The sequence below is a fragment of the Mesocricetus auratus genome, unplaced genomic scaffold, assembly GCF_017639785.1.
Source record: "Mesocricetus auratus isolate SY011 unplaced genomic scaffold, BCM_Maur_2.0 Super-Scaffold_100004, whole genome shotgun sequence".
In the NCBI taxonomy this organism is placed as follows: Eukaryota; Metazoa; Chordata; class Mammalia; order Rodentia; family Cricetidae; genus Mesocricetus; species Mesocricetus auratus.
Genome location: NW_024429189.1, coordinates 2,678,784 through 2,705,939, shown reverse-complemented (window position 1 = coordinate 2,705,939; position 27,156 = coordinate 2,678,784). Strand labels below are relative to the sequence as shown.

Here is a 27,156-nt window from a genome sequence, read left to right as displayed (position 1 = left end):
AAGTCCATCTATACAACATGTGTGGGAGAACAACCAGAAGGAGCAAGTCTGTAATCTCTGCGCTGAAGACAGGGGAAGGAGACTTGCTCTGAGTCCCAGGCCAGTCATGAAGAAGTAAGCAGAGGGGTTCCTGCCCTGAGGGCTCTAGCTGAGCTGCTACATACCAGGGCAGCCCCGGAGCAGGGGGATCTCTTGGGCACAGAGACCTGCAGTGTCTTTCTGTTCCTGGGTAGCATGAAGGCTCAACAGCTGCCTACATATAGGAAGGAATAGGGCAAGTAGGGCTGGGCCGTAACAGCCCTGAAGGATGCTGTGCATTGTGCCTGGAGCCTGGCGCACTGGTATATGAGAGAAAAGAGAAAGGGAGGGAGAAAGAGAGCAGAGGTGAGGCTGTGTCACATGACAGGTGTGCAGGGGACCAGTCCATGACAGTAGACACGACAGGTGGCTGGCTTTATGCAGGCATGTTCTCCATCCTACCAGTGTGACTCAGATAGCCCTGGGAGACCAGGACTATTGTTAACTGTCCCTTTTCAGCGATGAGAAGACAAGACACAGAGTGACTGAGTCAAAGTCACACCAAGTGTAGCTGTCGAGGCCAGCTTCAAATCCAGGTGAAAGCTCCAGGCCCTTGGCCTGGGCTGCCATCTCCTCTGCCTTTGTAGCCACCGTATTTTTGGCTGGACAAGTAGGCACCGATCAGCTATGGAAAGTGCCCGTCTCAGCTCCTGGCTGTGTCCCAAGGGCCACCTGCTTGTTCAGCTAAGGTTGGAAACCAGCTGGCACCCCACGTGCTCCTGTCCCAGGCCTGCCCTTCTAGGACAGAAAGTCCTCTATTGCCATGAGGGGTGGGTGAGGCTGGAGCACCTGCCAGACCCTGTCCTCACAGAGAAGCATGCAGCGACTCCCTGTGGGGAGCTGAGTCCCTCTGCCACCAGCTGAGGCTGAGAGGGAAGAGATGAAAGGTTGTGCTGGCCTTTTTACCTTCAGAGGGCTGGGAAGATGGCCCAGTTAGTGCTTGCCAAGGCCTGGACGAGAGCTTGGATCCCCAGCACCCATGTACGAGGCGGGGCACCGTGGTGCTCACCTGTAAATGAAGCACTTGGAAGGCAGAGAGGGGTGGATCCCTGGAGCTGGCTGGACAGCCTGGCTGGCTGATTGGTGAGCTCCAGGTTCAATGAGATATCTAAAGAGTGGAGAAAGCAGTTGCTGCAGTGTGGCCTGAATGTGGATCCCCAGAGCACACACGCAAAAGCCGAGTGACTTTGTAATCCCAGCATCCTATGGAACTGGAAGGACAGGCGAGTAATTCTTGTGGGGTACTTGTTATAGAAAATGCTGGAGATAGCTATCAAAAACATTGACAGCTATTAGCTGGATGGAGACTTGTGGGTAATTTTAACTTAACATGCTCGTGGTCCTGTCACAAAAGGGGATCAGGAGTCCTCTGCCAGCCTGGGCTGCATAGCAAGACTTTGTCTCAAAATATACATATATTTTGTTAGCTTTTTCATATTTCCTAACTTGCCTATAAATTGCAGTGTGTGCTTTCTAAAAGAAAAACCAGTAACACTTACCAGGGCCCATCCCTTTAACAATTCCCACCTAAGATGATCTAGGATGGGCTTACCCTGGGGAGGCCAGCGGATTCACCCCAATTCCTTCCAGACCTGCAAGAGATGTGAGCTGATCCCCAGGCTCCCGTAAATGCCTCGTAACTGTGAAGCATGGTTGGAGGCAAGATTGCCAACACAGCAGTCCTGTTTACTCAGGGGGCAGGGCCAGGGCCAGGGCCAGGGCAGCCTTTGTGTACAGGGTGGATTCCCCTGGCTCTTGGCAGTCAAGGGGATGAAGCCAGGCTCCCCAGGGACCCCCAGTCAGGATAGAAGAGGGAGGTGGGCAAAGAGAAGTGAAGACAGAGAGCTGCAGAGGCAGGCAGGGTTCCTTAGCAATCATGATCTTCCTCTTAGCCTCTACTTGCCCCTCTGTAAAATGAACCATCGTTCCTAACACAATGGTTCTTAAACTTAGGGCAATTCTGCCTCTGCTGAGGTACCTGCAGATGTCACTGCTTAGGACTGTGGTGCTGCTGGCTCCATCACCAGAGCCTTGATGCTTAAGGCTCCCCACCTCTGCCACCAAAAGCTGCAGAGTCATCAGAGCCAAGATGAAAACCTGGTCCCGGGGTAAGTGTGGGATTAAGAGCAGGGCTAACATCCTAACTCTGCATGGTGCCTCAGGTGGGCGCTGCTATGCTGGGCCAAGGGTGCTCCCTCCCCTGTCTGTGCCTTGGGAACCAGATATCCAAAGCTGGACTGTGACTTCCGGCCTGGGTGACCTTGTTTTCTCCTTCATTCCATGATCTGGAAGATGTCAGTTTTCCAAATGGCTACTGGCAATGTTCCCTCCACCCTCCAGCTGAGGTCAGGGCCTGAGCAGTCCTTAGGGATTGGGGCTGCCATTCTGATTTACAATGCACTGCACCAGCTCCAGAGAAGACTGGCTGGTTCCAGGGATGCTGACACAGCAAGGCGAGCTGAGAGGCCAGGAAGGACAGAGTAGGTCCCCCTCTCTTGTCTTAGGCCTCTCCAGTGTCCTGGGACACTCCCAGGTGATATAAAGGAAGGGGTACGTGTTGCTGGACAGTGGTGGCATACACCTTTGACTACAGCACTCACGAGGCAAGGGTAGGTGGATCTCTGGGTTTGAGGTCAGCCTGGTCTACAGAGTGGGTTCCAGGACAAACTCCAAAGCTACACAGGAGACAAAAACAAAGAAAGGGGTATGTGTGTGTAGTAACTATTGGTGTTGAGCTCACAACCTCTTCGTGGGAGGCTCTGCTCCACAGTCACCATGGACCCTTAACAGAGCCAGTGGCCTCCTGTGCTGCAATACCCTTGCTCAAGACAAGAGCTCTGCCATGATAGCATTTATGTTTCAAAGCCCTACCCAACCCATGCATGGGTCAGGCCAAGGCTGGCCCTTCCCAACCCCTGTCCCAATACCCTTCACAGACCAGCGTTTTCCAGAGGCCTCTGTGCATGTGTCTGTCTCACTCTGCTTCCAGGGCGGGGACCTAGATCATCGTGGTTCTAACAGCTGCTGGGTCCTCCTTCCAATTCCAGCATTCCAGTCCTCTCGCAGGAAGGTGGGATTGCATCAGCTCACCCTCTGCTCCCCTAGGGAAGGTGGAGGCTAGCCCTGCTCTAGGGAGCGGTGATGTCCCAGTCTTGGGTGCTGATTTGTGTGATGAACTGGGTGTTTTGTTTTTTTCTCTGGACTCAGTGGACTTTAGCTGTCTAGATGTCAAGCCAGGAAGGCCAGGCACTTAGGAACGGGCAATTCTGCCTGAAACAGAAACCTCAATTGCCACAGCTTGCCTCCTGTGGATGTTTATCCTTTCCCCCACTTTCAGAAGCTTGGGGCGCAGCCTGGCTGGGTCTTCACACAGGCAACATCTGCTTCGCCCCCCATCCTGAGGTTGCACTCATGCTCAGCCAGATGACTCCTGCCTCCACCCTGCAGACTGAACACCAGGGAGAGGCAAGAGAGGGGCTGGGGCAGGCACACTGTGGCCAGGGCTGGCGGCAGGACTTTCAGGGACTTTGTGGAAGTCCTGTCTGTCACTTTTGCTTATATCTCATTTGACAGAGCTGTGTCACATGGCCATTCTCAAGTACAAGGAGCCCCAGAGATGTTTTACCTGGGCATGTTGGGCTTCTGTAGATAGAACCAGGGCCCTGACAGAAGTCCCCCTTAGAGCTTGGATCTGACTCCTGCTGGTGCAGGGGAATCAGAACAAAGAGTAACCAGTAGGGGGCAGCATTCGGCCTCAGTTAGCCAACATTCCATTCTTTATCTCTTGTAAATCCCAAAGCCAAGCACTATCTTAGCTTTGCTTCAGATGAGCAAAGGCTAGAGACAGCCTAGAAAGAACATCTGGCAGATAACAAGGAATTGGGCACTGGTGGGAGCAGTGGGGGCAATTAGGAACCAGGACAAGAAACTAAGGGGTTCTTGGAGGAACCTGACCTCTAGGGCAAGCAGAGGAGGGGAAACCTCCCAGGTGGGCCAGCTGCAGTGACCTGTTGGTTGCCCACATACCAAGCACCTAAGCAAGCAAGCAAGCAGGGGAAGTGCCCACTTTGGGACTCCGAAGGCAGCAGCTGGGAGTTTTATGTAATCTCACACTGGACCTGAGGCTCTGGAGCCAACAAGGCTGAGACAACACATTTATCCCAAGCAGCCACAGAAGTGAGTTACAAGTCAGCATGGGGTTCAGTCTCCGAGAGAATTCTCCCTGAGTCACCTTCCTGAGGCTTCCATTAGCAGATGCTCTGAATTTGGGGGGAGCTATAGGAAAGGGGGGCACCTCTGTTTGGAAAAGTACCTACCAGGCAGTGGTCAGCAGCTTGGCTGAAGATGAAACGGGGAGGGGGAGGAATACCAGGAGAGGACAGATTGGGAGACAGTGGCCCCAAGAAGGAATTGTTTCTTAAAAGATTTTTTGGTGGGTTCCTCTCCATCCAAACCTTCCAAGTGTCTAATAACACAGAAAGCAAGAGGACAGAGGCAGCTGTGAACTCCCTTTACTGTGTGTGGGCTTGTACACCATCAGCCACCCTCGGTGACCAGCTCCCACCCGAGTCCCCCCTCACAAGGGACAGCGGATACAAACAAAATAGTTCTCTAGAAAACAAAGTTTCCGCCCATCCCTGCCCTTTGTCCTACCCCTCTCTCAGACTGTGAGTTCCTCTATCACCAGGCCTCCTTGGGGGCCTGGGATCTGGTGAGTGCAAAAAAAAAAAAAAAAAAAAAAAAAAGAGAGAGAGAGAGAGAGAAAAAAGAAAGATACAAAAAAGAGAGTCAAGTCAGCGACTAGAGTTGTAGGCAACTGGAGTTCTGGGTTCCCTGGTTGGTGATGCCAGCTAGGAACAGGCGCTGGGGTGTGCGCGAGAGTTCTCTGTGTATGGGTGACAGGACCAGCGGGTTGGGATAAGCAGCATTTCTCCCCAGTCCCTGTCTCACAGTCAGCAAAAGAAAGGAAGAGGAGGAGGTGGAGGAGGAATAAGAACTAGAAGAAAGGAGGAGGGGGAAGGAAGTGGAGAGGTGGGGGGGGGAGGACAGGAAGAGGGAAAAGAAGGAGAAGGAAAAGAGGAAGAGGAAAACAGAAAAATGATTGTGACATTGGGTCATAAAAAAGAAAAAAACTGATAATTGCAGTCTGCCGGGCTAGGGCTCCACAGCGCCCCCTGTGGGCGGCGAGGACAGTGCCGGGCAGGCCGGTGAGCGCGGGTGGAGCAGGGAGGACGGGAGGACTCTGCGAGTAGCACCTGGGAGCAGCTCAGCCGCACCCGTGTCGCCGCCGGGCCGGGACACCCGGACCCCTAGAGCGGACTCAACAACCCAGGCGGGCGGCCAGCCCGAGCAGCAGCAGGCATCCGAGCAGGGTGTCGGGGCGCGGGGCGGTGTCTGGCGCGTGGTCACAGTCCGGGCCGCCGTCTTCAGCGAGGTCGCAGCGGGGCTGCTCGCAGCGCACGCCAGTGTAGCCGCGCGGGCAGGTACAGCGCTGGTTCTGCACGCAGGTGCCGCCGTTCAGGCAGAGTAGCTGGTCGTCGTCACACACGTTGGCTGCGGGCAGGAGGGGACAGTTGAGGCAGCTGGAGGGAGGAACTGAGCTTCCTGGGTGGGACTCGCGATGCGTAGGACGCACACCTCACCATGACAAATATTGCTGCTCGGTGGGCCCGGGCTCCTGCCCGACTCCCGCCTGTGACCCTTACTCTCTTTGTCTCCAGTTCCTCCCCAGCAGTAGTCCGTACCTGCTGTCGGCCTTCAGAGATTTGCATACTCTGCTGCGGGTACCTGGAGCGCTCTCTCAGACTAAGTCTCTTCGGTCTCTCCAAGCCTACATTTCTTTAGTGCAAACTGCAGCGCCCTCAGCCAACTCCAGCCAGCTAACTCCCCTTCAACCCTCAGCTCCCCTCCTTGCTGGCTCCCACTTGCCACGGACTCCGCCCACTGAAGACCAGACAATACCCACTTAAGCCCCACCTACGCACTTTGAACTCCCCCCTGGTTGCTTCAGGCCCTTGCTGTAGCCACTTGCTAGAAGCCCATCCCAGCCCGCAGCAGACCCACGTAGGCCCCTCCCACCATCCTGGACCACTTCCCCCAGCCTGGTGGCTCCACCATCAGGGGCTGGTCTACTCACGGTAGCATCCCTGGCGCCAGTAGTGCGTGGGAAGGCAATCATCGCACTTGGGTCCCATCGCTCCCTCCCGGCACTCGCAGAAGCCTGTCTCGTTGCACCGGTCGTGCACAGAGCCGATCTGGTTACAGTTACATTCTGGGGGGCGGGGGCACACAAGCGCATGGGGCACGTGCAGTCAGAAGGGCCTGTGTGCACCTTCAAATAGGTCCTGCCCCAAACCCAACCTTTATATCTCTTGTTAATATCTCTTTTAGCTCGGTCTCTGCGCTCCCCGGCGATGCTTCCCACAAGAGACCTCGTGGCTGGGCTGCAGTGGGGACTGCCGGGCCATCCACATGGCCAGAGAAGGCTGTATAGTCTTTCTCCTGGCATCCAACATCCCACTGTGAGGCCTGGGCCAGTTCCATCCCCCTCTCCGGACAGCTGAAGGGAGCTGATTGTTTCCAATCACAAACTAAGAGTGTGACAGGTGACAGGTGTCTGTCCAGGAGGCTGTCTAGTGTATGTTACCCTCTCTCCCAAGGCTAGAGGAACAGCAGCCAACCAGCAGCTAACCTCTCCTCCCTGCTTGCTCTGGTTGGTTTGAGGGGAGGGGGATAGAGAGGAGACACACACACACACACACACACACAGAGAGGGAGAGGGAGAGGGAGAGAGAGAGTGTGTGTGTAGGATGTGTGTGTCCCTGGCCCCCCAGTCCTTGAAGTCCAGTGCTTGGCTTGAGATGGAGGCACAGACAGAGAAGAAGTAGGGGCACCTCTAATCAGATCCAGAGGCCGTGCCCTGTCCCTGCAGCTGGCCCTGTGTGACACTGGCAACACAATTCTGTTTGATCACTTTAGAGTTTATGGAATTATCTGAAGGCCTCAGCCATGATCCAGAGTGACAGCTCTAGCTTTGCAACTGAGCTGGCCAGGTGGTGCTGGTGGGGGGTGGGGGTGGGGTGGGGGATGGGCTGTGGTCCTGCTGGCTAGGATCTGGCAGCTCACAAGTCTGAGACCTGGCCCCTGCTGGAAACAGATAATCAGTCCTGACTGCCCTTTCATGTTACTGGGTGTCGGTTGGGAGCTATGGATTTGGCTTTTAGGGTCTGTCCCCTGTCCAGGCCCAAGGAGTACCATGGAACTTCTCTACATACAAGCCAGTGCTGTGACAGAAAACTAGAGAGTGAGCGAGCGCCCGCCACGGCAGGCGCAGCTTCATAAGGCTCAGAAAATCTGAGACCAGTTTCAACAACAGAGGAGAGATGGAAACCCTCGCCTAGTCCACCATCCAGCTTTCAGAGGAGCCCAGAGAGGACAAGGGACAGGCCCAATGTGCACAGTAAGCCTTCAGCTCTACCTAGTGCCCGTGTTTGTTTCCAGTGCCTACAGTCACTAGCAGCAGATCAAAGGGGCTTCTGTCCCCTCCGAGATGCCCAGATGAAGAGGACCTCACCCTCTTCTTGAGGGACACACCCTCGAGAGGGAGAGTCTGCACCTCCCCTGGTGATTCCTGCCCCCGCCACCGGTGCTTACCAATGCAGACATTCTCGTCGTCCAGCTCGGCAGACCCGTTTCGGTAGTATCCGAGGCGGCAGTGCTGACAGTGCTGGCCTCGAGTGTTGTGTTTGCAGCTGACACAGGTCACCACGTTCAGGAAGTCAATGTAGCTGCATCGGTTGGAGTGGCCATAGCACTCACAGTCTGGGCCAGCCAAGTGGGAGAAACACCAGTGGTCAGTGAGCATTTGGGGGAAACTGAGGCAAACAGAGAAGGACATACCCAAGAATATACAGGGAAGGTGGGAGGAGGCATATTTGGGAGAAGGATTGGGAAGTGGTTCCAGGTCAGGATGTGGTAAGGCTAGCTCTCCTAGCTTCGAGTCCCCCAGGAGGCCTATGGGCAGGGAGTCAGGGAGGGCAGGGCATGCTAACACTTGACTGGTGTGAGAGCTAAGTGATGTCTGGAGGATGCCCATGTGCTGGGGCTGATCAGCAGTTGACTCATGCAAGGTGGGTGGGTGGGGTTGTGCTGCAGGCTGCATTTGCAGAGGGTTTCAGGTTTGCTCTGGACCCCTCAAGGGCCTGTGGATGAATTGAGTCATACACAAATGTGGGCATGATGGAATGGGACAGAACCTTCCCATGCTGCTTTGGAAGAGAGAAATTGGCTGCTGTCTCTGTCCCTGCAAGCCCCTGGGGGACCTCTTCTTACTAGCTAGAATTCCCTACAAGCTTGATGGGCACTGTAGACTCTGGACATCATCTGGCCTTTTCTGGTCCCAGCCAGGTTTTTGGATCTCATTGCTCAGTTCAAACCAAGGAAAGTTACCTCTAAGTCATCGTGGGACCTTTTACAATCCCTCCCACAAGTGTGTTTGGTTTTGTTGTTTTGAGACAGGGTCTCAGGTAGCTCAGGCTGAGTTTGGACTCCGTCTGTAGCTATGGATGACCTTGAACTTCTGACCTTCCTACCTACACCTCCTGGGGTTACTGGTATACATAACTCCACACCCAGTTAGTGCTGTGCTGTGGTTCCAGCCCAGGGTTTATTCCTGTGTTCCAGGCAAGCACTCTACCAACCAAGCCACACCTCCAGCCTGCCACACACAGTTCTCCCCCCGACCCCCAAGACAGGGTTTCTCTGTGTAGCCCTGGCTGTCCTGGAACTATGTAGATCAGGCTAGCCTAGAACTCAGAGATCTAGAGCCTCCCTGGGATTAAAGGAGTGCACCACCACCTGGCAGCTCCTCCCTCTTGTGATGAGCAGAGGTTGGTGCTGATCTAGTCTCCATATAGTCAAAGGCACAGGAGACCCTGGAGAAACGCCCTTGAGAAACAGCTGGGTGAACTGATGGACTCACCCATAGGTCTGCCTGACCCATCCCTTCACCTGAGCCCTCCAGAGACACCGAGGAGGTGAAGAATCCTCCAAATGCCCCAAAGAGCATTGCCAGTGACCCAGTTTGTCCCAGATTCCACTCCAACCAAGCAAACCCCTGGGCCACACCTCCCAGGGGAGCCAGGACAGGCTATTTGTGGCAGCTGCTTCTCCTGCCATGTGCCTGCCCACTGTGTCGGAGCTGCCTTCTGACTCATCTCTGCTTTCTGCTCCCTTGGGGCTGAGAGACGATGCTTAACCTTGACCCAGCTATTCTGGGAGGGTTCTCCGAGTTGGCACTGACTAGCTCTGTCCTGCCTTGTTTTTCTCCAGTGATCTGGGGAAGAGGTGGGAGGCCTGGCCCAGGTCATCTTACCTTGAAATTCTTCAATGGGTATCACTTGAGGAGATCTGGGCTTGAGCTGGAAAAGTGTGGTGCCCTTGGCTTGGGAGGGGGCAGCAGCAGAGGCAGCCACAGCTTAGAGAGACGAGAAACAAGTGCTTACACCAGCCATGGTCCATCCAGCAGGCAGGCCATCTCTACTCAGGGAGAAGCTAGACCAAGGCTTCTGAGTGCTTTGGGCTGGCACCAGGCAACTCTATCACCTATTTACATTTGAGGCAGTGAGAGACCACATGGCCCTTGAGTGTGGGGTGAGATCCTCTTCAGAGTCTCAGGTTAAAGCACCTTGTAGCAATGAGTGAACACCCACTGTCTCTGGGCCACCGAGGACACCTATCCGGCTGGACCAATCCCCAAGAGCCTTCTCCCTCTCCTAATCCCCAACCTAGTGCTGAGGCATTTGCTAACACTGAGAGATGTTTGGATGATTGAAAGCAAATGTCACTGCCCTTCTGCTCTCTTCCTCTGTCCCCTGAACTTCCCTGGTCATCAAATGCTGAGTCTAAACCTGGCATTAAATACTGCATCTTGGGGCTGGAGAGATGGCTCAGTGGTTAAGAGCACTTGTTGCTCTTGTAGAGTACATGGTTTCAGTTCCCAACACCCATGTGGCAGCTCATAACTGTAACTCCAGTTCCAGAGTTCCGGGAAATGCACCCCCATCTTCTGACCTCCTTGGACACCAGACATGCATGTAGTCCCACACATACATGTAAGCAAAACACTCATACACATAAAATAAATATTCCTAAATAGTTCTAAGACTGCATCTTCTTTCCGTCTGAGGACATCTTTCTCTTCCAGCTAGGGCAGGTCCTTTGCGGTCCTTGGATGAGACTTAAAGTGTCATTAGGCCAAGAATGCAGGCAGCCTTTCCCTACCTGGAACACACCAGTGCCCCATTCTTAAGGTGAGCATGCTCCTAGCACAGAGAAATCAGCCTCTGTGCTTCCTCTTAGGCCTTTCTGTCTCTTCAGTGAGGCCAGAGCAGGAGATGACTGAGAGGATTGTGGGACCTCTAGGATGCTAGAAGCTAAGGGTCCAGCCCTCCTAGTTGCGCAATAACACGCCAGCAGGGGGAGCTCCAAGCCTGGCTCATTCATCTCCGGGGCTGGAGGGGAACTTGAGGAGTTTGATGGGGTAGGGCAAGGACAACAGGGCTGACAGCAGGTCATCTAGGGACCGATGAGGACAGCCTCCCTTCTAAGAATCAAGGTAGCCCCTGCACATCCTGACGGTTCCCCTACAGTGGGAGAATAGTGCCCTTGACCTGGTCCTGGGGGCTTCTACATTGCCCACACCCTCACTTAACTGGCACTGTTCATTGCTGGGCTAAGTCTTTGCCTCAGGCCTCTCCTGCCGCCTTTATTCATTGTCACCCCTATTCTGAGCCCTATCAGCTGCACAGGTATCCTGTGACCCTGTGACTTTGTGGGGAGGGAGAGGAGGGTCTCCTGTAATGAGGGTTTCTTGTAATGAGGGTTTCCTGTAATGGAGCCCCTGGAGAAGGTTTAGCGATATCACTTTCTGGCTACCAATAGGTGCGGAGCTGGTTGGGGATCTACCAGGCCTTTTACCTCATCGCTTGACCCTTGAGTTCTCTCGCCCACTTCTTTCAGTTCTTGGAGTCCCCTCCTCCCCAAGGCCCAGCATATAAGATTGCTACCCTACTACAGAGGGAGGGGCCCAACGGTCTAAGATGGAGCTTCCAGGGTCTCGGGCCTAGCATAGGCCCTGCCCCCCATACCTTCTGCACTGGTAGACACCTGGGGCCAGAGGGAGCTGTCCCCAAGGGGGGCAACATCAGGTGGCTTGATCTGCCCTTGGGAGGAAGAAGAGAAGAAATCAAGTCACATGAGGGATGATGCCCCGCCCTTCCAGAGGCCTCTGTAAAAAGCGACACTACAGGCTCTGTCTACACTGGCCAAAGGGCCTGGCTCCAAATCCACTACGGAGGCAGCATCTACGCCACTGCAGCCTGCAGAGGGTGTGCACACGCTGACGCCTGATAAGAGGAGGTCCCACGCCTGACATGGCCTTCAAAGGCTCTTCCCTCTGTGTGGCCTCTGTTACAGCTTAAGGCCAGTCGTAACAAGTCCTGTGTGTGAAGCCTCAGGCTGATGTCCTGGCCAGGATGCAAGACACATTGAGCAAGGTTCTAGACGGTTCCACAGAGTGTCCTCTGACGTCTAACTCGCCTCTCTGACCACTGCCCTTCCAGCCTCTGCTCCTTGCCTTGAGAATCAAGGAACCTCATCATGGCTCACCAACGCCCCCACCCCCCGACATTCAGTTTCCGGAGCTGGACACAAAGTAAGGCACGCAGGCAGCAATCACTTTGCCAGATTCAAAGAACAGAACTGCAAGAAGGTTTTGTGTGTGTGTGTGTGTGTGTGTGTGTGTGTGTGTGTGTGTGTGTGTGTGTTGGGGGCACATCAAGGGGAAGCTGATGCCTTCCCTTTTGGAAAAGGATTACCCCTGGTGACTGATGGAGAAAGAAAAAGAAATTCTAACAGTTGAAAAACGGCGGGAGATTCCCAGCTGGGAGCCTGAAGCCTTTGGACATCAAATTGACATTAATATGGTATTCAGTGAAGAGACAAGGCTGCAGGACCCAAATTGGCAAGGGCTTAATTAAGAGCCCTGGTAAATCCACCCCGAAGGCATCTTGCTTCTGAGTTTGTCTCCCCCCCCCCACGAGGAGGCTGGGGAGGATTAGGGGCTTCCAACACAGAGATGCCTTCCAGAGGCTTGACACTGGCAGGAGACAGAAACATCTGGGACTGGGGTTTCAAGGCCCAGCTAGGCTGCAGCCAAAGAGGTCTGAGAGCCAGGTAGAAGGTGCTGGTTCCAGGAAGATAAAACTGCCTGGGTTTTGCTGGGACATGCTCAGGTGTCTTGTGTTGTGTGCCAAGACCAGACAAGGGTCCTTTGGGACCCATGCTAGCTAGATCTTAATGGTTGGACCACTTCCAAGCACCTAAACTTCAGGGCAGTGGCCCCAAGTGGCAGAGAGGTCAGGGAGTGAATGGAGTTAGCCCTGTGTTCCAACTTGGTCTGTATTTTTCCTGGGAACTTGGGAAGCTCTCTCTCTCTCTCTCTCTCTCTCTCTCTCTCTCTCTCTCTCTCTCTCTCTCTCTGCTTTAATTGAGGTGTAATTTGTATACCATAGCTGCAGTAACTTCTCCCCAAGCCGCCAGGCACCTTAATGCAAGCAGCATCCAGATCTAAGATGTGCCAAGTGTCCCTGGGACTCTGGGTACAAGCTCCAGTGGCCATGCAGACATGAGCTAAGGATGTCCTAGATGGGAAGGTGCAGGCGACTGGCTGTTACCTCGAAGCCACCACCTCCTCTTAATGCTCAGCCATTCAGCACAGGGCTCAGAACTGCAGATCTGATACTCATAGGGAGTTTGCTATTGAAGCCTGGAGGATGGGCATGCCTCCAGCTCCCTAGCAAAATCCTGGAGTCAGCCAGCCCTGTGTTCCAGGGGTCTCTCATAACTCAGACCCCATCCTTCTAGAGAAATCTCACTGGGCTCCCTGTCTTCTCATATTTAATTTCTAACTTCAGTCTGCCCCACAAAGCTACCAAGTGGGTTCAAAGTCCCTCAGTACCTGACAGCCGGTGCCTATCCCTGCCCTCCACGGACCACTGGTCAGTGCAGACAGAGCACCCTGCCCCTTCCTGGTAATTTTTGCTCCCCTCTGCCCATCACAGGCTCAACAAAATGCAAAGGTCTCCAGCAGCAGCTGGGCCTGAAAGTCCAGATCCCTCCACCTCAGAGGGGTTCCTGGCAGCAAGATGTTCCTCTAAAAGTCTTCATCTCCTGGCCCAGCCCCCTGCACATGTCCCCATGGAGAGGAGGAGTTCAGAGAGAAAGAGAGAGACAGAGAGAGAGAGAGAGAGAGAGAGAGAGAGAGAGAGAGAGAGAGAGAGAGAGAGAGAGAGAGAGAGAGAGCGCTGTGGTATGGTCCTGGGAAAGTGACTTTCTCAAGGCTGTCACTGGACCTGGAGAGACCACCCTGGGCAGCAGAGACAAGATAGAGCATGGGGTTGATCCCTTCCCCAGCTGCTGGAGGGATCTCTGTCTTCAGATGTCACCTTCCAGAGACAAGGAGTGTCTAGGCAGGGGTAACGGATGAGAGAGAAGAAAGGTCCAAGGAACAGGAACTGCTATCATGTCTCCCCTGAGAAGGGAGGAGGATGTGTTACTGAAGCTAGAAGGAAATTACCTGACCACTATCTTGCTGGGACCCTCTGGGAGGAGGAATCCCTTTAGATTCCCAGCATCCACAGTGGACTAGACTTGCCCAGATGAGTCCAGAGGGCCACACCAGGCTCCATACCACCTGGATGCACAAGTCCTGCTTGGGAGGGCAAATAGCCAACTCTGTAGGCCCATGTGTAATTGTACCTGCAGTCACTGCTGCAAGGCGGGAAGCCGGCCTGGGCCTGTCTCTGCTCCCAAGTGTTTAGGAATCTGTTTTTTCCCTCGGCTCTTCCTGCCCTGATCTCTTCCACTGATCAGGCTCTGTTCTCCCCACTGGCCAGCAGCTGCACAGAGGACCTAGTAGGTGGCCAGGAAGGGACAGAGCCTGAGCCAGCTCCATGGATGGATGATGAAACATGTCTGGGTGACAAGGTACCACCTCTGGGCACCCTCCTACAAGATTCCCGGTCCCCTTCGCTACACTGGCCTCTGCACCCTTCCTTACAATGCTTGGGGGAACTAGGAGATTACAGGAGCGTCAGTGGTTGCCTTGGCCAGGACTCCTGGCTGGGATGATTTCCTGAGACGGCCTGGGGACCCCTCAGCCAGTGCTACTCTAAGTTTCTACTCTAAGAAGCAAGCAAGTGTTGCTCTTCCCTGGGTGAGGGAGGCAAGCTGAGGGGAGTAGGCATCCCTGGGTGTATTCTCATACCTACCTGTGGACTGTGGGGTGCTGGGAGCTGTAGAGACTTGGGTGGGAATAGAAGTCATAGGGCCCCTCTTTGTGGCCTCAGTGGCCACAGGGGCTTTGGGGGCATGGTCTTTGCTGGACCTGTTGGTACCTGGCAAGACATGGGAAAAGCAAGAAAGGGTGGATAGGGGCATCCCAGAGAAGTCTTCCCTTGCTCTGATGTTGGGGGCAAATACCAGTGGTGCCTGCAGAGTCCAGTTTCCTTCTGGCCACTAGCATCCTAGAGAGGGACCAGCCTGGCTGAGGCAGGACAGGCAGTCAGGGCGTGTCACCGCTGAAACATGATGGAGGGTGACCATGTACTTGGAAGCATCCTTGAGGTTTGGGGTCTGCCACAGTTTGACACTGACAAGCCCTTTCCTGCTGACTCTTGAAGCAGGTAGATCTTTGAGGGAAGGGGGTGAGTTTGCAATGTCTAAATGGGATGCTGCAGTGCCCTGCTCTGCATAGTCACCTGGCTCCACTCAACACTTAGCAGGACCACGTGGATGGGAGTCGTCAGACACCCACGTCAGACGCCCCTACCATTCCTGGGACTTCAAAGACACCTGCACTCTTGCAGATGCCCTTCCCCAGCCCGACACACCCCACACATCCAAGCATTGGGATCAGAGCTTGCCCCTCCAGCCTGCGGCAGAGCAGGCCGGCTGCCTGGAGGAGGTGCCAAGTGGTCAGACTCAGAGGACAGACACTGCCACTCATAGAGAAGGTCCCCTATTCTTGGCTGTGTACAAATGACGGAATGGGGTGTGGCAGGACAAGGGAGTCTGTCCACTCAGGGGCCAGGGGGCCACACATGCACAAAGGCCCTGTTCTTCTTCCAAAGCAGCATGAGAAAGCTTCTAGGAGAGCTGGGGTGAGAGGTGGAAGAGCAGACTGCTGTGATTAGATGCAGGGAACACAGGCCAAGCCTGTTCACGTCCACTCTCCAGGCCCAGCCCCAGAGTCTTGTACTGAGTGTGGCATACTTACTGCCAAAGGCAGAGCCCGCAGCGGCACCTGTAGGGGCACAAGAGGGTAACAGTGTTACAGACAAGGCCTGACCACCCTCACCTGGCACAGGACAGTGTACAAGGCAGGGGGAGCCCACAGAGGTGTCTTTCAGGGGGAGGAGACTTAGAGGGCCTGCGACTCTGCTGGGTCACAGGGGCAGCCTGGGCCCACACCGATGGGGCTCTCACCACTGACTGCCTGAAGGCTGCTTTCAGTCCATTTTGCAGAAGGGATACCGTGAACTATTTCTTCCCCAGGACACTGTGACAAGCATTCCCTCCTGTTTAATCCTAACTTTCAGGATCCCTAAGAGGCAAGAGAATGTCCCCAAAGACAGAGATATCAACAGGGACTAGGAGGTGCGGCCTGCTGGGAGACACGGTAGTGTGAGACTCTGAAACCAGGTCTCTCGGTATTCTGTGTCACTGTGGGAAGGGAAGCCTGGGCTGGTTTACCCAATGATGTCACCATCCCTGCGTGGAAGTGTCACAGTCACAAAAGGAAGGGGCCAGTCATGGCTTTTCCTTAGGCGTTTCTGAGAAAGGCCTTGTGGTGGGGACAGTGGGCTGGGCGGGCACATGTTTCTCCTGACCCCTACTCCAGTCTCTACCTACACACCCAGCAGGTACCGCATGCGGGAGACATGGAAGAGCTTGGGAGTGTGGGAGCTAAGCGAGGACTCAGGAGGGGGTGCAGAGGAAAGGGGACCCCGAGTTTGGTCTTGAGGGTGAGAAAAGCACAGGGATGGGGGGGGTGGTCCAACCCCAAAAGCCTGGGTGCAGAGGACTTTGGCTTTGGGATGGGGAGGGAGGGAGGGGGAGGGCAGGGCAATCTCCCAGGGATGCAGGGGGACAATCCAACCCCAAAAGACTGGGTGCAGAGGACTTTGGATTTGGGATGGGGAGATAGGGAGGGAGGGAGGGGAAGGGCAGGGTGATCTCACAGGGAACTGACTACTTAGGGTTTCGCTCCCAAGGCTTTGAAGTAGGTGGGCGTCTAGGAGGGGGTGCCCCCCCATGGTTGTGACGAGGAGGTCCCAGAGAGGAGGTGGATAGAGTGGGGGTGAGGTGGGGGAAGGTTCCTAAAGCAGGGAGAAGGAGATAAGACACAGAAAAGCCACTCTGGGGTCTGTGTGTCTGTGTGACAGGACATGGGGACAGTGGCCCTCCTAGGTATTCTTCAGGTAGGAGTCGTGGCCCATGATGCCAGGTGGAGGTGACAGTCGGGAGGCTGAGGAAGGGACCAAGTGCAAGCGATGGGGTGGGTACGGCTGCAGGGCAGACGGAGGGGCGACAAGCCCACCAGCGAGAGGTAGCAACAAGGACTAAGCAAGGTTCAGTAGACAAAGAGATGGGGAGAGGCACCCAGGAGGAGGCAGCTAGATAGGGGGCAGGCCAGCAGCCTGCCAAGCTCCCTCTGTGCCTTTGAAGACCCTTGAGTGCCTCGCGGTGCTTGGCAAGTCATGCCTTCAAAGGCTTGTCACAGTGCTGGCTGTAGCCCACGCGCAATGCCTGTCACCGTCTGCCTTGCCACAGCCTTCAGCTTTGATCAGTCTAAAGCCACATGAATCTTTTAGGGGTGACGGAGGGCGCCAGATGGGGCATGTGATTTGGGAACTATGTGGACCCTGGCTTTATCACTGGGCCCCGTGTTGGCTGGAACTGGCTGTGGAACCTGGAGGGCACTGGGCTGGCTGGGCCTCTGGGTGCTCATCTGCATGTGTGGGGGTAAAGGTGGGGGGTAGTAATCATGGCGCTCCTATGGTATTGTAAGGGCTCAGGGAAGCCATGTGTGGTAACGGATCCTGGGGCAGCCTCAATCTGGAGCAGGTCATTTGGTGCATCTCATGTATCAGGGATCTGAGAAGACAGCCTAGGCTCCCTTCCGCTTGCACCCCAGAGACTTGTGGGAGCTGTGATTTCATGAAGCCTGTTTGGGGGTCCCCCATGCAAAGGGTGCTTGTGATGCAGACATGTGTGGGCCAAACTCTCACATGGCTTCCCTTGGTAGGTGAGTGAGGTGGGGACAAGTCTGGGCCGAGAGCAGGGGCTCAGACAAGCGTCTCAAAGGACACTTCTGCAAAGTGTGAAAGTTAGTGCTTGGCTGCTGGAAGCTAGGCTGGGTATTCAGTGCCAGAAGCACCCTGTGACATGCTGCATACACCCCATAAGCACTCATTGTTAGGGGCATTCGCCTGGACCTCCTGTCCAGAATCGCCACGGGGTCTCCTGCTCTGCTTCCAGAGTGGACCTGTTCCCTCCGGTGTGTGTGTGTGTGTGTGTGTGTGTGTGTGTGTGTGTGTGTGTGTGTGTGTGTATGCGTGCACGTGCACACGTGTCCTGGAGCACAGGATGAGGACTGCCACTGGATTGGCTACATACGTACAGGCGTTGGGAGAGCCGTGGGGCAGCGGCAGGTAGGAGCCAGCTCGCCAGGCCCGTGTACGGAAGTTCTTCTTGCACTTGCCACAGTCAGGGCCTGTGGTGTTGTGCTCACACTCGCACTGCAGGCTGCCCTCTCGCACTGTGCACAGGTTGGCGTGCAGGTTGCACTTGCACCTGAGGAGACCAGAGGACGGGGGAGGTCAGTAGTGAGCTCCAGAGCCCGCCTCTGGTGAAGGCAAGAACTCAGGAGCAGGACTGGCCAGGACTGTGCTGGCTGCCCTGGAGGGGACTCTGGAGGCCAGTGGCTCGTTGCACACTCAGACTCTCCTTCAAGACAAAGAGGAGCAACGTCCACTCTTGTAGTTTGGAGACCTTTCCCAGCCAGGGGTGCTCTGGACCCCCTGAGGTTGGTTTTGGCTGCCTTCTGTGGCCGGATTCCTGGACTTCTGCTCCTAAGTGGTGAGAGATTTCCTTATGCCAGATGTTTCAGTGATCTGACCACCTTAACTCCTTTTTATATTAATTTATTAGTTAATTAAATAATCAGTTTTGAGACAGAGTTTCTCTGTGTGTCCCTGGCTGTCCTGGAACCCTCTCTGTAGATAAGGCTAGCCCTGAACTCAGAGATCTGCCTGTCTCTGCCTCCCAAGTGCTGGGATTAAAGGCGTATGCCACCACCGCCTGGTTTATTTTTTATTATTTGAGAGAGCAGGTCACATAGCCCAAGCTGGCCTTGAATCAGCTACATAGTCAAGGAAGGCCTTGAACTTCTGATCTTCCCATATCCACCCCACAAGAGCTAGGAGTATAGGTACTGGCTAGCACACACATTTTTTAAAGTTAAATTAATTTTTTAAAAGATTTATTTATTTGTCACAGTGTTCTGCCCACATGCCAGAAGACGACGCCAGATTGACTTGTAGATGGTTGTGAGCCACCATGTGGTTGCTGGGAATTGAACTCAGGACCTCTAGAAGAGCAGTCAGTGCTGTTAACCTCTGAGTCATCTCTTCAGCCCCAAAGTTAAATTAGTTTAGCGTGTGTGTGTGTGTGTGTGTGTGTGTGCGCGCGCGTGCGTGTGCGCGAGCGCGCGTTGGAGATTGAAACCAAGGCTTTGTGCACACTAGGTAAACCCTTGACCCACTAAGCTACATCTCCCCGCCTACCCTAGCTCTTAACTGAGGTGGGTAGACAGGCGACAGGTAGAAGCCATGCCCCAGCACCTTCTCTGTGCACAGAGTCCTGGTTGAAGCCTACAGACCCAGGCACTTGAGGGTGACAGAAAGAACCCCAGATCCTCAGCCCTGTCAGTTCACCCACACATGTATTATTCACCATTTACTCAAATATTCATAGGCAGCTCATCATTGTGCAAACCGGTAAATAAAGGGAAAGCAATAAGCATGGATTCTGCCTGTCTTCTGTAAGCTCTATCTCAGGGTAACCGAACATCAATGAGGGTACTTCCTTTTTATGGAAGCATTTCATGATAGAGATGGGGACCCTAAGAATGGAGCCATGACAGCCCAGAACACAGATGACACAACCAGAAAATGAACTTTCTAGAATGTTCACCACTCGAATCAGACCAAGTCTGGACCAGAAACACCGAGGACAGAGCCACACACTGAATGCCACCTAGTGGGATGCAGCCCACACGGTGCAGGCAGGTACCTGGCTGTTCACTAGATGGGTGACAGAGGATAAAGGCTGTTCTGAAGGGAGGGGAGTCCAGCAAACCCTTGAGGAACCTCAAAGGCTTGTCAATCCAGGGCCAGGTGCAGTCAGATGAATGCCAAGTGTACCTAGAGAGCACATGGCAACTGATATTGGGGGCGTTTATGATACTACTGTGTATCGGCTGTCATGATGCTATTGCACACTGGTTCTTAAAGTCTCTGTCTTCTAGAAAAATCCAGAAATACAAGTACAGTTATGGGACAACTGAAAGTGGTTTTGGGTGACAGAGGACTACACAGTAGAGACACTAGGGAAAAAGATGGCTGGAGCAGGAGGCTCTCTTTGTGTGTGTGTGGGGGGGGGAATACAAAGTTCAAGCCCAAAGTTAAAGAGATCTGAACATGATGGTGCTCACCTGCAGTTCCTGGTGTTCAGGAGGCTGAGGCAGGGGGATCTCAAGTCAGTCAGGGCTATAGAGTCTTTGTCCAGAAAACCAAGACAAAACCCACAAAACTAGTGGGGAGCTGGGGAGGCAAGCAGGTGCCTGTGTGAACAAGTCTGCCTTACCCTGAGATGGGCAGACTCCCAAGATGTATTGTCAATATTTGGAAACAGCAAATTGCCGACTTGTGTGCCGAATGGAATCTTATTTTTATTAAAATATGCAAGGAAAAATATTTACAGGGCAGCACTAATGTGGCAGGCTCTGAGCTGGGGAGTTAAATGAGTTAAGTAAGTTAATGGTTGACAAAGGAGACGGTGGTCCCCTCTCTGATGAGCACCGGGTGTAACCAGGAGATGATAAAAAGAGGTCGGTGATGAGCGGGCAGTGGCAGGAGAGAGGGGACAGAATGGAAAGACAAACAAATGCTGCACGCACATTTTAGGACAGAGAAACTGTGACGGGGACATGCCAGAATCCTAGGGACTCTTGTGAAAGCTGGACTTTAGCTAACAATGGGGAGCCTTCTAGAAAGAGCAAGAGTGTGAGGAGGTGCCTGGGATGGAGAGGAGACTCATATGGTGGTGGTTGGGGGTGTCCAACTGGGGCACAACAGGCTAGTTGACATTTTACAGCATGGTGGCTGCTCTGGGCACATGGATTCATCTGGGCACCAGAGCCAAGGCAGGAAACCAGCAGGCATCTTGGGTCCCTGTCATCATCCATAAAGACTGTTGTTGGGATCTGGGTAGTGGCATGCCAGGCCCCGGGTGCTATGGGTAGCATGGGGTTGGGGAAGACCTGCTGAATCCTACATCTTACCATGTTTCTCCTGCCAGCATGGGCTGTGTGATGCTCTGTGTTCCCAGACCCCACTTCTTATATCCTTCTAGGCCTCCTCATGTCCACACTTTGCCCAGCTAATGCCCCTTGGACTTTCAGCCTGGTCAGACCCTTCATCATGTCTCCTTGTCTCTGTCTCTCTCTTCCTGTGCTTGTGTCTCCTTCACTAGGAACAGGGCTCATCAGGGGACACCTTCCAGGGCAGGGAATTTGGAGGCAGACCCCACCAAATACGCACTATTTGCTGGGCTGCCCAGGTTGCCTGCCTTCATGGCCTTCTGCGTACATGTCATCCTGATATGTAAGGGAACTGAGGCACAGGAGGTCCCCACTTATGGTGTTTTCTCCCTCAATCCTTTGACTTCATGATGGGCAGAGGTATATCCAGGTGGTCATTTTGTTTACACTCTCATGCAGAATGCAATAAACTCACTAGCTATTTGATGTTTTGTTAGTGGGAATGTGCTTAAGGTGGGCTACACTAAGCTGTGATGCTCAGTTGATGAGGGCCTATTGGAGCACAACTCCATTGTAAACTAAAGTGCTATACATTCAAGTGACGGAGTATTACACAGTCACGCATGCACATGTTTTTTTTTTTTTTTTTTGGCTTTTTTCGAGACAGGGTTTCTCTATGGCTTTGGAGGCTGTCCTGGAACTAGCTCTTGTAGACCAGGCTGGCCTCAAACTCACAGAGATCCGCCTGCCTCTGCCTCCCAAGTGCTGGGATTAAAGGCGTGCGCCACCAACGCCCGGCATGCACATGTTAAGGGCTATTTCCAGCTGCAAGGACCATTCTGAATGTGAGGGCAAAAGTTCACAGTTCCCAAACACTCTCATTCCACACTCCACTGTCATCTTCCTCTTATAGATGAGGATACGGAGCCAGAATCCAACTCCAGAGGTCACAGGGTCCACACAGGACAGAGCATGGGTCATGACAAAGGAAGACACCAGAGTGGTCACAGTGAAGCCCCAGTCCATAGCCCAGAGCTCATGCCTGTAATCAGCACTGAAGCAGGAGGACTGCCACAAGTTTAAGGCCAGTCTGGGTTATGAAGTCCTTCAGGTCAGCCTGAACTACATTGTGAGATGCTGTCTCACCTCCCCCCAAATTACACACACACACACACACACACACACACACACACACACACACACACACCACACACACACACACCTGTACCCTAAAGCCCAAAAGAAAGGCAAGTGATGGAAAGAGGAGCAGGATTTAAAATGATTTCTATTTTCTTCTCTGTCAGTTTTTTCCTCCCTGGACGTAGTCTTGTGTATCCTAGGCCTCCAACTAGCTGAAGACGACCCTGAACCTCTGCCTCCAGGGTGCTGGGATCACAGACCAGCACCTCTTCCCGATCTGTGCAGTGCAGGGGATGGAAGCCAGTGTTTCATGCATGCCAGGCGAGCACTCTACCCACTGAGCCGCACCCCAGCTTTTCAGGCTTCCTAGGTTCACAGAGACACACTCTTTGGCAGAACAGAGGATTTGGGGGTGTGTGGCAACATTTTCCCAAATGATCTTACAACATAAATCGCATATGACACATTGGTCCAAAACCCTTAGAAGGTCTAGATTAGACTGGCTTGTATCATAGCTGTGGGGATTGCCTTGAATGTTAGTTGATGCAGGAGGGCTCAGTTTATAGTGGGCAGGTGGTCCTAGGCTGTATAAGGAAGCTAGCTAGCTATGCATGAACCTGGGTGAGCCAGCAAGCCGCGTCCTCCATGGTTTCTGCTGTACTCCTGTGGCTGTGAGTATATTCTGGTTGGAGGTAATCTTGTGTGAAACAACAAAGCCTCACCTCATGCTTGGACTTCTCATAATGATAACTGTGACCTGGAAGTGTAAGCCAAACAAATATTTTCCTCTATGGGTGACTTTGGGTCCGAGTGCTTTGTCACAGCCCACGGAAAGGAAACTAGGACAGATACTGTGATGGCAATGTCAACTGTCAACCTCACAGGACCTAGAACCACCCAGGGCCTCTAGGCATGCCTGGAGGGGGTGGGGTTAATCTTGATCGCATTCAATGAGTTGGGAGGACTTGCCCACTGTGGGTGGTGCCATTCCCTGGCTAGTATCCTGGAGAAAGGGAGCTGAACTATATATGTGTTCATCTTCATCTCTCTCTGCTTCCTGACTGTGGATGTGATATGCCCAGATGCTTTAGGGGCTGCCTTGACTTTGCAGCTTTCATAGACTGTCCTCTTGAACTGTGGGTCAGGATAAACCTTTACTTCCTTAAGTCCGCTTTTGTTTTGTGTTTTATCACAGCCTCAGAGAAACAAAGACAGATGTCTAACCTGTGTCATTTTACATACACTGTCCTTCCGCACTGCAGCTCTGACCTAAAGGGTAGAGCACAAAGAAGTCCGCTCACTCTTCCAAAGGCACAGAGGTGGACGGAAGGCACTAGGTGGCATTGTGGGTTCTTCCTCTTGGGAACACTGGGCCCCAGGAGTCTAGGGTGTCAGAAACCCATGTAAAAGAAGGCCCCATGAGACGCTGGAGAGATGACTCAGAGAGATGGCTCAACGATTAACAGCACTGGCTGCTCTTCCAGAGGAACCGGGTTCAATTCCCCGCACCCACATGGCAGCTCACAACTGTCTGTAACTCCAGTTCCAGGGGATCTGACACCTTCACACCAATGCACATAAAATAAAAGTTAGATAAATTTAAAAAGGGTCCTGTGCCTGAGCCTCTTTGGTCAAACATGCAGTGGTACACCCCCAACAACTCTATTCACAGTGCACATTAGTGTACCAAAGTCCCTGACAAGCCCTTCGGGAAAGAAACCTGTTTGACTTTGTTTGACAGAAATTTGTTTGCAAAATGTACCTGACCTCCAAAGATTTCCTTCTTCTGAATTCTTAACACCCTGCTGAGCTAGCTGGAGAGGAACACCCAGTTGTAGAAAACCAGGAGTGTATTCCACACCTCTGGCCTGAGGAGGGTATATTTTTAGAAATCAGCTACGTAGAGAAAAGACTGCCATCAACTTTGGGTGATAACATTGACCTTGGCTTATTAAAAATACATAAAAGATCAGCTGGGTCTGAGAAGCTGACTGCATCCGTGTTAACAGGAAGGCTGGCTGCGAGAGCTCAGCGGCCGGGGTGGCACAGGAGGGGAGTGGCTTGTCCAGGGCCATGCAGTGGTCCCTCCCTGATACCGGCTCTGCTGAGGCCCCACCCCGCCAGTCCCAACCCTGCCATGCCAGAACACAAAAGGTATCTTGGTCTTGGCACTGCCATAAGGAGCAGGAGAGGAGTCCTGGCTGGCATAAGGGAGACTGCCAAGGTCTGTTGGTCTATACCATCCCAGCCAATGGCAGGGGCTCCTCATCCTCCCGACCTCACAAACATCTCTGGATGTGTGGAGGCAGTAGGTTGGGGGGGCTTCACTGTTGCTCCTCCTTCCCTCTCCCTACCTCTGTCTAGCCAGGGTTCTGGCCTTGCTGTCCTCCGGGTCTTTGCACATTCTGTTCTCTCTGCCTGGCCCCTGCTGCGAGGCTCTTTCTCCCTTTCCAAAGCTAACGCATTGAGGCCAAAGCCAAAGACCACCCCAATATCTATTTACAAATTCATGAAATGGAGTATATACAGAAAATAGAACATTTTTCTGTCATAAAAGGAAGAGAGTGCTGGTTCAATACTGCACCTGGATGAACCTTGAAAGTGTGATGCTAAGCAAAAAAAGCCAGACACATTATATCGGTCAGTTCCCACCAACTGTCCATAAAGGTCAGACCGCACAGACAGAGTGGATTAGCGGAAGACGGCTGGACTTACAGGGAGAGTGGGGACTGTGGGCGGCAGGATTTCCTCCTAGGTGGTGAAAATGTCTTACAACTGCTGCATGTGCTGGCACACATCTATAATCCCAGCGCTCTAGAGGCAGAGGCAGCCAGGTCTCTGCGAGTGCTAGGCCAGCCTGGTCTACAATGTGAGTTCCTGGTCAGCCTGGTTTACACAGAGAGACCCTGTCTCAAGCGGGGGAGGTTCTTTTTGATGGTCTCAAATAAATCAGACCAGCCCTAAACTCCCTATGTAACTGAGGTTGAAAAATTTAAATTACACTTATTTATTTTGTGTGTAGAAATGCCACAGAGCATTCGTGGAGGTCAGAGCACAGTTTTCAAACGTCGGTGCTCCCTTTCACTGTGTGCTACCCGGGGATCGAACTCATGTTGCTAGGCTTGGAGGTAAGGGCCATTTCACCAGCCCTCTGTGAATCTTGAAGGGCATGGAATCAAACTTTAAACGGGTGCATGCACGGTACATGAATTCTGTCTCAGCAGAACAGAGGAGAGTGATGGGTAGCATGTGGGTGAGTCAGGTGAGTGACTGCAGCCCCAGACTTGGCTCAATAGCAATGTCTGCCCGTCAGATGGTGAAACTGAGTCCTGGGGAGGCCACAGAAGTTCTGAGGGGTCACAGTGAACTAAAGGTGGTTTCAGACTGGGAGTTCAAAAGTCAACAGCTGCTCTCCATGGCTGACTATCCAGTGGTCCTAGAGCCTAGGCAGACACAGGGAGGCTCGGCAGTGGTCAGGGCTTCTGCCCAGCACAGGTACGCATGCCATCAGCCAATCCAGGTTTCCATTTGCTCATCTGTAGAATGGAAGAAAAATCCCCCCTGTGTACGGGCTGTCAGGGAGACCAGTAACACTGGCCATTCATGGGTGAAGAAATGAGTGAAGGAATGATGGAAAGGAAGCCGGTGCAGGCACACGTATGAAGGACTGGCATGACACAAAGGCCTCTCACACAGTAGGTGCCCACACATGGAGACTAATTCCTCCTTCGTTTCCCAGAGCCTAGGAAGAGGTGGCCCTGCTCCCTGGGCCCCGCTAGTCACTTAAGACCTTTACCCTACCTCAGTTTCCTAATCTGTAAGGTACTGCAGAAGGGGGAGCATGAGAGTAATTCCATTATATCCCATACTGTGGTGGGGGCAGAAGGATCGAAGTTCAAGGCCATCCTTTGCTACATACAGAATAAGAGGCCAGCCTGGGCTATGCAAGACCCTGTCTCAAAAGAGGACGTGGGGGAGGGAGTAATTGAAAACCGCACGTTCAGTGAATGCTGATTCCATTTCTGGTAGCAGGGCAGTGCTGGAGGTCTAATTGTCTAGCTCTCAGACAGACACGAGCTCCCAGAAGTGCAACTGCCCCACCCCACCCCAGGCCCAGACATCCCTCCCCCAGCTCCAGCCTTTGACCTGGGATTTTCCTTCTCTAATCTAGAAGACCCTTGGGAGATGAAGTAAGGAAAATAAATAAGCAAACATGTGAGTAATTCAGAGCCCTGCTACCCACCAGCACCTGCTTTATTAACCGGATCCGGAGAATACCCACAAGGCCCCGCTCCTCCCGTTTCCTGGGTGAGAAAGCAGGACTTCCCCCCACCCCAGGTCAAGGCCATCATTCACGTCTCTGGGGCAGCAGAGGGCCGTGGAGTAGCTGTGCAGCCTGGCCTTTGTGGACAAGCATGCTGCCCCACGACATCCAGGCAGGGCTCTAACTCCAATGTCATGTCCAGATCCTGTGCCTGGCCCAGGCCCCTGGCTGCCTCCTCAGCTCAGGTGCGGGTCCTTCATCCAGGATCTTCTCTCCCAAGGGTCTCTTAACTGATTTTGACCTTGAAAACCAGTTTATCAGGAAACCATGGCCGGGCTGCCTTTCCCTACTGCTAAATTCTCGTTTTAGCCATCAGATTAAATTACCAAATCCTGAAGAAAGGGGCAGGTGGATACTCCATTCCCATCCTCACTGTTAGGATGGTGGGGGTTGAGGGGGCTCACTCTCTCAATGCTGACTCAGCAGCGACCTTCCGGCCCAGACCTCATGGTTGATTCTCTGGGTGACCTTGAAGAGTTACTTCTCTGGGACTCAGCTATGAAAGGAGCGATTGAATCAGACCTCGGATTTTCAATCTTGTCATTAAAATTTCCTAAGTGCCTAACAACACACCGCCTGACTAGGGAGTGAGTGCTTGACTTCTGTGGGGGAGGGGGAGGGCGGAGGGGGAAAGGGAGAAGACGGAGGGAGGGAGTCAAAGAAAAAAAGAGGGGGGAAGGAGGAGGGAAGAGGGAGGAGGGAGAAGGGGGGGAGGGAGGTTCAAATCCTAGCCCTGGGTTCTGTATAAACAAGATGGCCAGTGTCTGGGTAGCCAGAGGCCTGTGGACCTGGCAGCTGCTCTTCCTATGGGAGGGACAGGTGGGTCTATGCAGAGGGCCGGGCTCAGGCTGGTAACCCTTGCGATGATTGAGAGCCAACAAGCACAGAGGTCAGTGGAGTGAGGAAGCTAGACTTCCCAGCCTCTCACGGTGGCTCCAAGGGACAGCTC

At 53.4% G+C, this 27,156-nt stretch overlaps 1 protein-coding gene across 10 annotated transcripts in view; it reads right to left on the bottom strand.

The window, feature by feature from the left end:
• Nucleotides 1-4,574: 4,574 nt before the first annotated feature.
• Ntng2 (netrin G2) overlaps nt 4,575-27,156 on the bottom strand; it is a 59,239-nt gene continuing 36,657 nt past the window's right edge. For 7 of the 10 annotated variants that reach the window (XM_040745119.1, XM_040745121.1, XM_013124743.3 and 4 more), the window contains 8 exons: nt 17,822-17,994; nt 15,416-15,442; nt 14,409-14,534; nt 11,226-11,300; nt 9,452-9,553; nt 7,732-7,899; nt 6,215-6,349; nt 4,575-5,631 (listed from right to left, as the gene is read on the bottom strand). In XM_040745119.1, coding sequence (XP_040601053.1) covers nt 5,399-5,631; nt 6,215-6,349; nt 7,732-7,899; nt 9,452-9,553; nt 11,226-11,300; nt 14,409-14,534; nt 15,416-15,442; nt 17,822-17,994 — 1,039 coding nt within the window. In that variant the 3' untranslated portion in view covers nt 4,575-5,398. The remainder of the gene's footprint in view (nt 5,632-6,214; nt 6,350-7,731; nt 7,900-9,451; nt 9,554-11,225; nt 11,301-14,408; nt 14,535-15,415; nt 15,443-17,821; nt 17,995-27,156) is intronic. The other 3 variants (XM_040745123.1, XM_040745124.1, XM_005085435.4) reach the window with 3 other exon arrangements.